The sequence below is a fragment of the Nelumbo lutea genome, chromosome 1, assembly GCF_056320005.1.
Source record: "Nelumbo lutea isolate HS-2025 chromosome 1, American lotus-T2T, whole genome shotgun sequence".
Lineage (NCBI taxonomy): Eukaryota > Viridiplantae > Streptophyta > Magnoliopsida > Proteales > Nelumbonaceae > Nelumbo > Nelumbo lutea.
The window spans coordinates 190004117-190018902 of NC_142684.1; the positions used below are offsets into that span (position 1 = coordinate 190004117).

The 14786-nt window shown below is 34.4% G+C and overlaps 1 protein-coding gene across 1 annotated transcript; it reads right to left on the bottom strand.

Annotated features, from left to right (window-relative positions):
• Positions 1 to 513: 513 nt before the first annotated feature.
• On the bottom strand, positions 514 to 1857 carry LOC148879983 (transcription factor LAF1-like). The gene is made up of 3 exons (XM_088980496.1): positions 1722 to 1857; positions 1268 to 1397; positions 514 to 1144 (listed from the first exon to the last, which is right to left on the bottom strand). The coding sequence occupies exons 1-3, from the start codon at positions 1855 to 1857 to the stop codon at positions 514 to 516; spliced, it is 897 nt and encodes a 298-aa protein (XP_088836622.1).
• Positions 1858 to 14786: the final 12929 nt, after the last annotated feature.

Consider the following 14786-nt stretch of genomic DNA (forward strand, 5'->3'; position numbering starts at 1 on the left):
AGAATTAATGACAGCATGTTTCGCAAGAAACATTTGTCTGGGTATTAGCTTCTGGAACAAAGCAAACAAGTCCATCTCGATCTTTTTCTTTTTGAAAATATTTTACATATCTAGGTAGAACCGTGATAAACGTTTGATGGCGACGGAAAACCCTTAATTTTCAAATTTTCTTTGTCATTTTAAGAACAATAGTATAGGACTAAAATTAAGGGTTCTTCACTGTCTCTTTCGTGAATAAGTTGTCATCCTTAGACCAGCAGAGAAGCAGGTACCAGCAGAGAAGCAGGCAACAATGAGATAGTTCATGATGGAACTGGAGGAACCTTAATTTGTCTGGTTTCTCTCACAAGTATCGGGTTGTCGTGACTCGTGAAAACCTTCGAATGATCTTTTTGATCTACTTTAATTTTGAGTCTGCAACTGAAACACTAGACAGAAAGAAATTAACTTCTTACTGACAGTGAAGTCATAAATAAGCATTTGAGGTTTAACCTAATTATTGACTTATTTGTGTCAATAAATCACATCATGGGTCATATTGAAATCATTATACATATCACGCATAGAAACAAAATCAAAGAAACCATTCTCAGCGATCTGATTATTCTCCGCTTCAATTTGTATGGGAAACTTGCCGTAAGTGGTGCCGATATTGCTTAAACCATTATGGAAATCACTAGCAAATTCGGTCTCATCACGTAACAAATTATGTTTGAATAACGAATCCTCGACGTTCGAGTCACTCGAAATTAAACTGGGAACAACCATGGTTTCGCCGGAACTTACCACGTTCTGGTCATTGATTTGATCCATTGAAAGCCAGTCGGCGAACAAAAGCTTGGGAAGGGAACTCTGCAGTGTTGCTTTATGCGGCTGATTATCAACAACCACTTGTGTAACAGACTGGTCGGTATCAATGATAGATTCTCCCGTCTGTTCCAAAGATTCGAAACTCGAAACTTGGATATTAGAATTTAGTGTCGGTGCGGATTCTCTGACTTTTGGAGTTGAATTGAGGAACTGCGCGTTGATATGAGCTTCTAAAGCTTCAATCTTCATAGCTTTCTTCTTCAAGTAAGAATTCCAGTGGTTCTTTATCTCATTATCAGTTCTTCCGGGCAAATTCTGTGCAATTTGTGACCACCTGATCAAAGGTTAATTAATAGCTATCCATTAGCATATCTGATGATGATTATTGTAAGTCAATTTTAATGATTTTAACGCAGTTTTAAGTAGTGGTGAACGTGAACCCATCCATATTGCTTACTTGTTGCCCAACTGGCGATGGAGGTACAAGATCGTTTCCTCTTCCTCAATAGTGAAGACGCCACGCTTCAAACCAGGCCTCAGATAATTAATCCACCGTAATCTGCAGCTCTTTCCGTTCCGTTGCAAACCTAATTAATGCAATCAATGCGACAACAAGGTGATTAGTGTTGTTAAAGTTGAGGATATTTTAGTCATCTTATTATAATATTGACATCATCTAATCTACTTCTAATCATCTCTCTGCACTGTGTAACCAAGGGATTTATATCGTTTATTCTGTAGGTGAAGCAGCTTTCAAAGAAGAATAAAATTGATTCTAATTAACGTGCGCCGGGCGGCCAGCCGGTACCCTAAGCTTCGGGAAGGAGAAGGGAGCCAGGGAGCAGGGACAGCCCCAAGGTCCAAGAAATCTCTTGATGGAGATGGACGAACAATGCGCCATGCAAACTCACCGGCTTTAATGGGGACGGTGCTCCAACAGCCATGACCGTGTTGGAGGACGTAACTCCTTAGCCTCTGGTCTTCCTCCGGCGACCACAACCCTTTCCTGTACTTCGGCTTCGGCTTATCGCAAGACTTGCACCCCATTTGCTCCGCTACTGATTAGTTGGTTCTCTCTGGTTCTTTTTGGTTCTCTGATGATACAGTGATCGAGAAGAGGTAGCAGGGATCGATTTGGGAGAGAGATTTGTTGTCTGAGGCTCCTTCCCCTCAACTCTAACATATATTATATATACAAAAGATGCTACCGCAAACAATAAACATCCGACAAGAGAGTAGTTTTAAATTAAATATAAAAGGGGGATTCTTCTCTAGAAAAATCAAAAGAGAGATTAATTGTACCTTGTTGGCTTTATTTTATCAATTCCGCATTAAAAATGGACATAATCATACAAATAATGGATAAACAAATGAGAATGGGAGGAACAGCGAAAATTCTATCCACCAGAGGCGAGACCAACATATCCTCCCGTCGACTTTTGGATGCTGATATCAATATTCATCAACCAATTAATCCAGTACTCTCTGGGGGAGGGGGTGCCTTTAGTAACACTAGTCTTTTAATTTGTAGCTTTGAGCTAATTTCATGTGTTTTCCCCTGTTTCAACTTTTTAATACTTATTGGCTTCACGTATAAAAAGTTAAATTAGAATATTTTTATAATTATAAACCATATAACGTCAATGCTTGGCAAATGGTAACTTAATTATCTAACATTTCAATCTTCAAATCTAGTCACAAAATTAAGGCATTTTAAAGGATACAGTAAAAAAATTTCAAAACCTAAGCATATTCTCATCTTTTTACCCTTCTATAAAAAATTGGTAATAATTAATAGTGCTAATGGATTCGTTTTTTCTCTTTTGGAAAATGAAAAAGGAAAAGAAAAAGTATCAATTTTGGGGTTGAGTTCAAGCCTTCAATCATGGTTTTCAAAACTGGACTGGACCGGACAGTCGGACCGGAAAAACCGGGAATCGTTCACCTGACTGGACGGTCAGACCGGAAACACTGGAAACCGGTCACCCGTTTTTCCCTAAACCATTGATTTTGGTCAATAAACCGCTGAACCGACTGGTTAATCATTTGACCTGTTTTGACTGTTTTTTAAATTATTTATTTATTTTTTAATTTTTTTGTCAGAACGGGCTAGTCATTCTAGTCAAACGATTGGACCGTTTAAACCGATAACCGGACCCCTGACCAGTCAGTCACCGAGTCGGTTTTAAAAACCATACCTTCAATAATTATATATATACCTAGCTAACTAGCTAATACATCAAATTCAAATATTTCTTCCTGGGTTAAACTTATTTATATCCAGGTAGCATAATTAGCACTCCAATTAATTAGACATTGTCTAACTCTAATCCAAACATGAGTATGCATGGCGTCAACTGCCCTACTGAATGGGTGTCTAGATAATGTTGAGTTAAGCATCCTAAACATCATCATAGTTCATGAGAATCAATGTAATACACGGGCATCATTATGATCATTATATCAAATTATAAAATTGAATAAATTCAACACAGTTACAGACGTAAGATACGAAATTAAGAGGAGAGGAGACATGTAGTGTCCATTGTCCAATACTGTGTTAATTAGAATGGGTCAATGCAACAATTGCTTCAGTTAGAGATGGACTTGTCTCGATCGCTGGCTAGCTAAGTCTCGTCATCCAATAGAGTGATAGTCAATGATACAAGCGAAAACGACTTGTGGGAATAGTCCAGTAAATCGGTAGTTTGATGTATCTTCTACGGTCGGTCATGCTTGCATGCAGACCCTGCTGAGGTATCAAGTTGATTGCTTCAATAACTAATGAACTATAAACAGTATATACTGTGCAGGCTGCTTTGAGAGTTCGGACCTGCCTCACATCACTTTTAGCCCTGCATTTGGAATGTCTTCATACTTGAGAATATTTATTTATGGCAAGATGTTTTTAATGCATATACGAAAAGTGATGCGAGTTCAGTGTGAGACACGATATTTGAGTAGTTAGAGCACCGAAAAGATATAAAATGTTAATTTTGGGAAGATTCAAATGAAGTTTTTTGTGTATTTCATGTTTTATTCTCGTGCAGAAAGACCCGAAAAAATGTGCATCTACTAAACATGCTTTGAATTACTGGGATCTTCATGCAAAAATTCAATTCCTCTTTTAACTGTCAAAACTATGGGAAGATTTTTTCCAAAAAAACATGTCAAACAGGCTCTTAATTAGTGACTCGCCAACTGTCTTTATAGTGCTCCAAATTGAATTTGGTCCTCACAAGACTGTGCTTATACCATTTGCACAATCCATTACACCCTTCTATTGAGAATATCTCTTCATGAAATAACCATACAAATGCGGAGGAAAAATATTCTGGATTCACAGTTGCAAAAGGTTGTATAAACCGTATAAAAACAGTCTTGTGAACAGATATTAACGTGAGCTATGTTTAATTGTCTATGACAATTGACTTAGCTGCCTAACAAGTCAGACAAGCCAGACGATCGTGACAAAGCGCTCTGAGTAAGCTGATCAAAAGAAGCTGAAACGACAGATTTTCAATAAGCTGATTGACAGCCGATTTGGCTCTCCAGATTTCTTGTCAGTTTGTCACCAATTAGTTTATAGGCTGTCAACCAGAAACCGCCGCTGCCCGCTGTGCTTCAGCCCTCCCAAACGGGTACTATGTTAGACCCTAAAAACTCTCTAGACCAGTAATACCTTTTGTTGTAATTAATGACAGTTTATTTGAGAATCAACTAAGAGCAAGAGCAATGTTAAGGGCGCGAATTACTAGCCTTATGTCCCTACCCTTCTTTTTTCCATACTATATTCTTACTTCATATATATGAGTATGATGATGCAGGTTCGATATTCAAAAATCTGATTTCAAATTTAAGATTCGATATAATTAAATCAGATTTAGATAGTTTGAATATCTAATCGGTCAAATTTAGATATAACGTGATTTGATTTGATAAATATCCGAATTCGATTGATTATTTAATTCTTATATATAATATACAAAATATTTAAATGTCTTATTTAATTTATATATATATATATATATATATATATATATATATATATATATAATACAAAGTATTTATATTTTATATAAATAAAATATTTATTTTATATATTTATTAATTATCTAAAATAATTGATTAGTCGAATTCGAATCGAATCGAATATTCAAATATTTAATCAAATACAAATTCGATCTATTTACACCCCTAATTGCAGAGTTAAAGAGACCATAGCGGCATAGCCTTAATGTACTGTAACATTGTCCATCCTCTTGATCATATATTATTCTAATTTCTTTGTATTTAGATTAATTTGAGTTAAATTAATATGGACCTTCGTGATTCATGTTGAGCAGTTTCCAGCTCCAACCACAATTTGTCAAAAAGCCGACCAAACCCTGTTATGATCATCAAATTAAGAGCTAAATCCTTGCAGGAATCGGATTGGAATTTTTCCTGACTCACTCAAATTAATTAACTTGACGATCCGACTTCATCTCATCTTAATTAAGTTGACTAAAATCTTATTGCAGGATGTAGCTAGATAGATGCAGTCACTTGGCTAGCCAAGGCCTATATCTATGTATGTAATCAATCAATCATTAATTGCTCCAAACCTTCCTCCTCCCTTCTCCCAAGTCTCAAGTCCACCAACACCTCAGCTGGCACCATCTCACAGGTAAATTGGCCTTTTAAAATATGAAGAGGAATAAAGAATAAGAGATAAAACCAGGCGTGGAACGATTGAGAAAAATAATTTTATGATGTTGGAACCAATGGTGTTATGTCAACCAAATACCTCATTTGTCTTCATGGTGATGGGATTAACAAAATCCATTTTACCTACCTAACCCCATTTCTTTATTATAGTTTTTCTCATATTTTTCTATTTTCACGTGTTTGAATGGAAATGATTTCCCACATTAAATATCCACAATACACCTAATTATATTCTTTCAGAATGTAATTTCTCACAACTCATCATCAAAATGACCATGGTTCTTTTTCCCTTGTTTTGTCCAAATCCTTGACTTTGAAGAGTTAATATAGTATTTTTCTTCTCGTTAATTATTCTCATCTCAACCTTCTCTTGTTACCTATCCATTATTATACTCATCAAACTCTATATAGATTAAACTGAGTACGTATATTTCCCAACTTAACCCTTTGTTAATTAATGTCTCAACTTTGGAGGTAACAATGACAAATAACGTCCTTAATCAATAAATCAAATGTATTAGTTACTCCAAACCAATAAATATGCATGGCCAATACGCACAACTTTGAAATACCGACCAAGATAAGGGTAGACATGGATAGAGTGAGAACAAAAACCACCCAGAAATTCAATGTTAATTAGGTTTAGTATACTTACCCATTATATGAGCTCTCTAAATTGGAAGTTTAGTCGAGTTTCAGTGAGCCAATATCGAACCTTAGTTTGCCCCAATTATCAATGGAGCTAGCTGGCTTAGCTCTCCTGATCCATACCAAAATTAAGTAAAAAGGGGCAACTGGTTGAGTCAAGAATTTCGAACACTAATAAGGAGTTGTTTGTTAACAGATGCTAAGGTGGCTGAACTGAGTGACCTATTAGTTTAGGCTGTGTTTGGTTGCAATATAAAAAAATCTGCACCGATGCAAAACCATGGCAGTTCTAATGATTTGAGTGTAAACTTTGGTCTATTTTTAATTCAAATTTTAGCTTATTTTGTTTGATTGTAGTACAAATGAGATAAACTAAAGTACAAAGCAGAATAAAATAAAACCCAAAATAAAATTAAACAGGAATTTGCATTTTTTAATTTACACTCTTATACATATGTACTAGTGCAAATAAAATTGCACTGCAACCAAACACAGCCTTAAGTCAAAAAATAAGGCTTAGCTGAAGATTCAGCTCTGCTAGTTCAGCTACTTTTAAACACTAGATAAACTATTCGAAGAGGTTAAGTGGGCAGCGCTTAAATGATTGACTGACGGTAGATTTGGTCTCTCCGGATTTTTCACCAATGATAGCTCATATGTTGTCGGGGTGTGGCCCACCTCAGAAAGCCAAAACCGGCTGCCCTTGGACCCTTCCAAACGAGCACTATGTTATTAAGTAGGTCATGAGCTTAATGCATGATTGATTGCATATTATATGACTATTTTATTAACTAAGAGGCAGAACAATGTCATTCATTCAGTGCAGTCTATTAAGTTGTTATCAAACGGTCCCGAAGTTTACTTGGTGGAGAGATATAACCACATTAAAGAACTACAACATCTTAAAAAAAATGTGTGAAAAGACAAAGATCCACTTATATGAATGGGGGTTGATCTTGACAGTCTTTGAACTCTCTTGGAGAGTGTTTGATAATATGATTGGTTTTGTTATTTTCTCTTCAATCTCTCTCCCTCATTTTTTTTTTAAAAGAGGCCACATCTATTCATTTGTAGATATATTTCAATAGCTATTGGCCCTTGGCCATAGTCATCATAGACACACAAAACTCCAAGTTTTTAACAGGTCAGAGGCCTAGGTGGTCATTCGTCCAATCAAACATAATTTGATTGCCAAACAATTTTCAATGACTAAATCAAACATAATTTGTTACATAATTAAAAATTGATGTTTCTTCTGTTGCTATGGCAGTGTGAAAAATAGTTTACAAATATTTATGAGTTATGACAGTATGGCCTTAGAACGAATATTATCTTAGGCTTCTTAAAATTATGTATATGGAGATATACAATGCTAATATAAACAATTTATATTTGAAATTTCATATAGGCTATGCCTCTTATTAATATCATCATGATTGAATTATTTAGGTCAATTAGCCATGTCAATTGTACAAATGTGTGTAATTGAATGGGGTGCAACTTGGGTGGGCTTAGGATGAGAATTTATTAAGACTCCGTTTGATTCGTAAGAATAGGGGTTTGGAATCGGAATTAGAATGGGTTATTCCAAATTCAACTGTTTGGTTGGGCGGAATCGGAATCCTGTTCCTATTCCAACTGGAATGGCATTCTCCCAATTGAGGGAATGGTCATTCTCTACCCTTCCTTTGGAAATAAAATCCCATTCTGCTGATTTTAATTCCTATTCTTATTTTTGTTTGAAACAAACAGAATATGGGAATGTATCATTCTGATTCTGATTCCCGTGGATTTCGATTCCGATTCCGACTACAAATCAAACGGTCCCTAAAATTTCAACGGCCAGAAATCCCAAGGCTAAGGCTAATGCAGTGTAAATTCTTTGAATTGGATGCCCGATTTGCAAATATTGAGATGGTCGGCTGGGATAACTGGAGAGGCCAGGATCGCAAATGAATTCCTTTGAAATAACCTATAACCTAGGAGTAACTGCAATATGTGATTAAGGGAAGTGCATTTCCTTTTTTAAAGTCTCTCCTACATTTGTGCATTGAAGTTTATTTTCAAAGTCTCTCTCATAAGATTTGATACAACTTTTACCCTTGGCACTAGCCACTCATATAGATTATTAAAGCCTAAGGTTCCATTTGGAAGGAGTACAAATACAAATATGTAGAACGCAAAATCTTGTATTTTGTATGCATTTTTATTGTACATATTTGTATTTGTATTCCTTCCATAAATACAAATATGTAGAATGTAAAACCTTATATTTTATATTATTTTGCACCTATTTATATTGTACATATTTATGCATTTGTACTCTTTCCAAACTCATTTATTCTCTGTGCAAATTTCACTTTTTCTTCTATAGTTAACTCAAAAATACAACTTCTTCCTTATAGTTCATTATTTATATTTATATCCACAAGTTGAATATGTATATATATATATATACCAAATGGCAGTTGGGATTTTTTCTATAATGGTTTGAACTTAAAAGGCAAAATAGGATGATATATGATAGCATGCTTATTTATTGTCGATAGCTAAGCCATAATATATTTGTCTATATCAAAAACTAAACTAAAGAATCTCATGCTACTACAAATTAATAACTTATGTCAAGTAGAGATGACAAGTCAACATGCTTACATAACTTATTATTGACATTTTTAAACATAGTTTTTCCTAAAAGCAAATTAAAATTGCACAAACAATAATTGTTAATTTATTTTTCTTTTTTCATTAGTTTATCATCAAAGAAAAAGAGTTATCAAAATAAGTTTTGAATTGATTTACTTCTTTTAGGGGAGATTTTGAAAACAAGATTAAATTTATTGGATAAATATCTGGAGAAATCAGTTATAAGGCAGAATTTAGGTAAAGCTTAGAGAGGGATTTTAAACTTGTATTCATTAATTAACTTGCTTTACCAGTTTCATTTTCTTTTATTTGCATGGCGACGGCATCCCTAAAATAAATTTTGATAAATTTCGCTTTTGAAGGGGCGATACTGAAAATAAACTTTAGTTTTATTAGGTAAAAATATATATATAGTTGAAGGGGGATTTGCAATTATAAGTAAATACAAGACAGATAAAAAATATTAAAAATAAGTAAAATAACAAACAATTAATTCCCAAGAAGTAAAAAGAAATTTTGTTTCAGAGAGCCTGTCATTTGAACAAAAGCCTTGAGACTGCTAATCATACGTTTAACAAGTTGACTTTTTATGAGAGAGGATGATACAGTGCAACTTAACCAAGATTAAATCGTACAAAGTGCCTTAATTTTAACCCTAATAACACTTATACCCTCCACCTTTCTTATTCATGTGTTGGGCTAACTTAACACTTGGCCCAAGGTCAAACAGCCCCTCCTGTATTAGTGTCCAATGATAATCAATCTGATTTTTATACAATATATTCCCACTACTACTAAGGTGCAATTCCGGCCAGGTTAGGTTGGGTTGAGGTCAACCCTTAACCCAATCCGAGTTGTTTAATCTCTAAACTTTATCCTAATCCAATTTTATTTTTTATCTTTTTTTTTTTATTTGAGATTGGATTAAGATCAGGTCGGTTTGTTTTATTTTTATTTTTATAAAATGTTCTTATTTCTAAGATTCCATTTTAACATTATCATATATGTAAGGATAAAGCTATGGTGCTTTAAGAGTACCATACTATAACATTCTAACAAAATTAGTTTAGGATTCAAATTTCAAAACTTTCAGCCCTAACCCCAAACCGAAATTCAACCCAATCCAACTTAACGTTTGATTTGTGTTGGGTTAAGTTGCACCCCTGACCACTGCTAATCTGCTACCTTTGTTTGCCCATAACAGGAAACCAGGTTAGATTCGGTCTTCATCCTTTTGGTATTTTAAACTGATATATTGAATGCCCCTTGTTTTTATTTGGACAAAATTTCCCTTGTTTATTTTAGATGTGTGTAATAGTTGAAATATATTCCATGTACGTTTTGAGCAAGTATAATCAAATTAAAATTCACACTTGATGAAGATGATGTTAAAACATAAGTAGATGGGATGGCTAATTACAATGTTTAATTAAATGGGATCTTATTAAGAATCTATACCTCTCTACCTCTGCAACAAGGGAAGTGATGTTCGTATAAGTAACAAGAAATTAACAATACGGTTTCTATTCACGACAGTCGACACTATTTCATTAATAAGTCCTGAGAAAAATTAGCAGGATTAAGATTTATAGTATTATTGTAAAATAATAAAAGGATATAAAATACAATAATACTGCTTTGGTGATAATTTTTGTACTATTTTTGTTGGATTTTAATTTCATTAGAGATTAAATCTAATGGGGTTTGATTGGTCAATTACATTATAATATATATATATATATATATATATATATATATATATATATATATATTATATATATATATGTTTTGAAAAAATAGCTTTTCTCTTATTAAAACCAGTTTTAATTTGTCCCACATTGAAAAATTACAAGTTTTATTTGGGTTTTTTTTATAAGAGTTGATTTACATTCATTAGAAATAAAAGAAGAGAGTATGGAGGTTTGTTACCATGCGACACGCATGTACGTGTGTGCACGCAAAGGGCGGCTTTGGCCTTTTGGTGTGATCAACGGTCATGATTCAATCGGGTGAGATCACGAGGCACAATTCAAAGTTAATAGTCATTAACCTTCATTTTCTTCATAACTGTTCAAAAATATTTAAGGAGCATGAATCAAGCATTTCACACATAATTTCGAAAATTACATTTTTTCTCTCCCAGTCCAATTTGATACTGTTTTACAGAAGATTTCTTTGGAGACTCTTCAACTTTACTGGTTGCAGATTCTCATCCAATATCCTGAGAACAAATTTATCTATAACCCAAGAGCAAATTTAGTGAAACTGAATAGAAACAAATAATATTCTAAATACAATATCTTCAAACACATCTCAAAGCTTAAAATATTTAATAAATTGAGATAAGCTCTCGGAGTCTGCATATACATAGTCTTACGGTTGTTGGGCATTGTGATTTCTGACTAGTCTAAGTAATAAAGAAACGCATACGGCATAAAGCATACGGAAGAAGCGGCACGAATTTGCTGACGATACATCATTGATGTAAGCAAAATGAAATGTATGTGAGTGGCTTTGGACATGGCCTAAGAAAGCTCCACGAATTCCCATATGCTTACATTTGTTAAACTTCAATTATATATATCATCACTTAATTAATTAAGAACTTGTTTAATGCACTAGTAGGTGTGCCTGGACAACACAAGTGAAGAGAGATAGGACCCATATGTAGAGGAGGGTCTACACAGTCTGTCTTGCTCATGGATGGTCCATGTTTTCAACTCCATTTAGACAGTCTGTCTTGCTCATGGATGGTCCATGTTTTCAACTCCTTTTAGACGAGTTCGGATTTCCTGCACCTGGTTTTGTGTGTGCAAGGGTGCATTTCCAATCAAATTGGGACACGTTAGAATTTGGATAGAACTTCAGGTCAAACATGTAAGCCATTTAAACGGCCAACTTGCCTCTATTAGTTTTTTTAATAATACTTAGAAAATAAAAGAAAGGGTGAAAAATTTTCGCAACCGCAAGACTATTCCATGACAAATTTTAATATTGTCTGTAAAACCCTAATCCCCTCTTCTTCCTTTAGCAGAGAATGAAGGAAAATCAGAACTCCAAATAGAGAGATATACACTCTACTCTACATATCTCATGAAACATGGCATGAAGAAAATAGAAAAGTTTATTGTCAATGGGCACAAATCTATCACTCCATGAATGCCGATATCCACAGATGAAGACATGAAGCGTATGAAATCTTGACTGATGAGTATTGAAAAACGAAAACAAAGAAAACTGTTGCAAACCAAACCCACTCTAACCTGGTGCCGATGCATTAATAAATGATTGCAGACCAAATAAGGGTGGAAGTCATTTGCAAGAAATTATTTCAGGTGCCCATCGTTTGTTATTCACTTGAGTACTCTGCTTTTTTCAAAACACTTGCAACCCATTATGAACTGGATTCGGTAATGACTCCCTTTTTAAGTCAAATTTATAAAACCTCAACTTTATTTTCTAGCGATGGTATTGAGAAAAAATATCATCAACAGAAAGACAATGGAGACTTCACAAATTAGGAAGCATGTTACAGAGTAATTAACGTCTACTAATTTTGCTTTTGAACTTATCTCAACTTGAAGATTTCTGAATCTTTACCTCAATCATTTGGATAGAGTATACACTATAAAGTCATCAAAACAACAAAATTTTCCGGTTAGTTGCTTCAGTTCTCATTTGCAGAATAAGAAACACTGAACATTGACTTAGAGAAAGCAAGTTTACCATGGAGGAGCTATGCTAGCACTTCAGTATAAACAATTCAACACCAGAATTTTTTCCACTGCAAAATGTTCGTTAATGGCATCTGCTCCATGGAAGGGTTAGGTCTGAACAGTTTTCTCTATATTTTTTACCGTCTGTCTGTAGAGCTGGGTGGTCAAAGTATCTATTTTTACTCTTTCTTTTAAAACTTTAGTTAGAAAAAATTGAGATATTAAAAAGTAAAATCGGTCCCATTAAATGACTTGCACATATGACCTGGGATACCATGCCAAGTCTGACGTGTTTCAATGTAATTAGGAGTGCACCACAGCACACACATAATATCTTGTTTTGTAATTCCACTCTTTTTTGATGTCCTATCATTCCTTTATGTTGCTCTGGATCTTCCATGTTATTTATGCTTAATTTGGAAAAAGTATAAATACAAATATATAGAATCTAAATACATACAATATAATATAAAATGTAAGGTTTTGCACTCTATAAATTTTTATTTATACTCCTTCTAAATTAAGCTTTAATTAGTACTATTGATGGTAGCTCTTGCTCTGTTGGTAGGTTCTCCGTTTGGTTGTAGGGAAGAAATCAAATCCCCTTCTTGTCATCCGTGGTTGGGGGAGTTAAAAAAAAATTAAATTCATGAGAATGATTTAATTTGATTTATCAAGTTCTCACAAATGAGAGCTATGTTTATAATACCTATCCTACTTTACCGTTTGACCCATCAAAACCACCCATTGAATTTTGATTTCTACCGTAAATGCACCCCTGAATTAGTATCAATTCTGAACTTGCACCTACCCCAACTGTAAATTTTCAGATTAGACTGAATCGTCATCCTCCATAAAGTAATTACGGTAATTTCTTGCCATCAATTTATAATTGGGATTTTCTCTTCATGGAACTAGCCTCACACCACTTTTAACTGTGCATTGACAACATCCCCTATAATTGGTTTTGTTATTTATGGTGAAGAATAAATCCGATTTCAAATTCAAAATAAATTTTCATCACTCAAAGCATTAAAACAGTAAAGTATTTTTTTTGTTAAAGTGTTGTAAGAGCATAGACATTCACGACATTACCCACCAATATCCGAGGATATGCTAATCAAGCAGTTCAAGTAGGTTGCATCCACTAAAACTGGGATGCAAAATCATGTTTCACATGCCAAAGGGCAAAATGAGTTTTACACCCTCTCACTATCAAATGTGTAAAGAGGCTTTCAAGATTGGAAAAAGAAACATGCACCATTACCATGCATTGGGAATTTCTCTCCATAAATCAAAATATATAAATACAGAGATATTACCAATGTGTGATTGTAACTAATGTTTTAAAAATCGACCCGTAATTGAAACCGTTTTAATTACCGGTTTTTGAGTCAATTGTTTGAACGAATGATCCATTCTAGAAAGAGTAATTAAAACAAAAAGCTAAAAACTATTAAATGGCATAATGATTCAATGGGTCATTAATTAATTCATCGATTTTTTGCCAAAAGCTAAATATAAAATAAAATGAAATCGATTGACTGAACAATTCTCAAGCGAGACGAGTGATCCGACTGCCTGAATCAATGACGATTTGAAAACATTGATTGCAAGTGCCTGATATTGATGTGAGGCCCGCATTGTGGAGAGTAAGTCTAGATTCTCCGAAACTAACTAGGTCAATGTGTGGTAATGGCTTAGCACACCACCAGAAGAGATACACTTTTGACGACGAAGATACATGTCATGCCTTTAATAAAAAAGATATTTGAAAAGTATTTCAAGATATTTCATCACATAAATATGGCAAAGAAGAAAAAGGAAAAGTATGAACTCTAAAAAGTCCTAACAAATCCCCAAAACAGACAAGTGTTCCAGACAAAAGAATACCCAAGCCTTTGTTTCAGTCCCCTTCCTCCTGACGTTCTCAGTCAGGGAAATCACCTAACCAATTGTAGTCATCAACTCCACCTTTAGACCACCAGTACAGGGAGAATTCAATTCACCAAACAAACATCCATTCAGATCCAACCTCCCGTACACCAGACTGTAGAAACAAGCCCGAACTGCATATAATCCACCAGGCCACCCTCAATGGTTCTAGACCACCTTTTCCTATAAGCGTGCTAGCAATCAATAACAAGGATTATCCCACTATAGGCCTGAAATATGAAGAATCTGAATCTGCTCTTCACACCAATACTACGGTATGTCTCTGCCCTACATCATTGACAACATCTCTCATATTTGTAC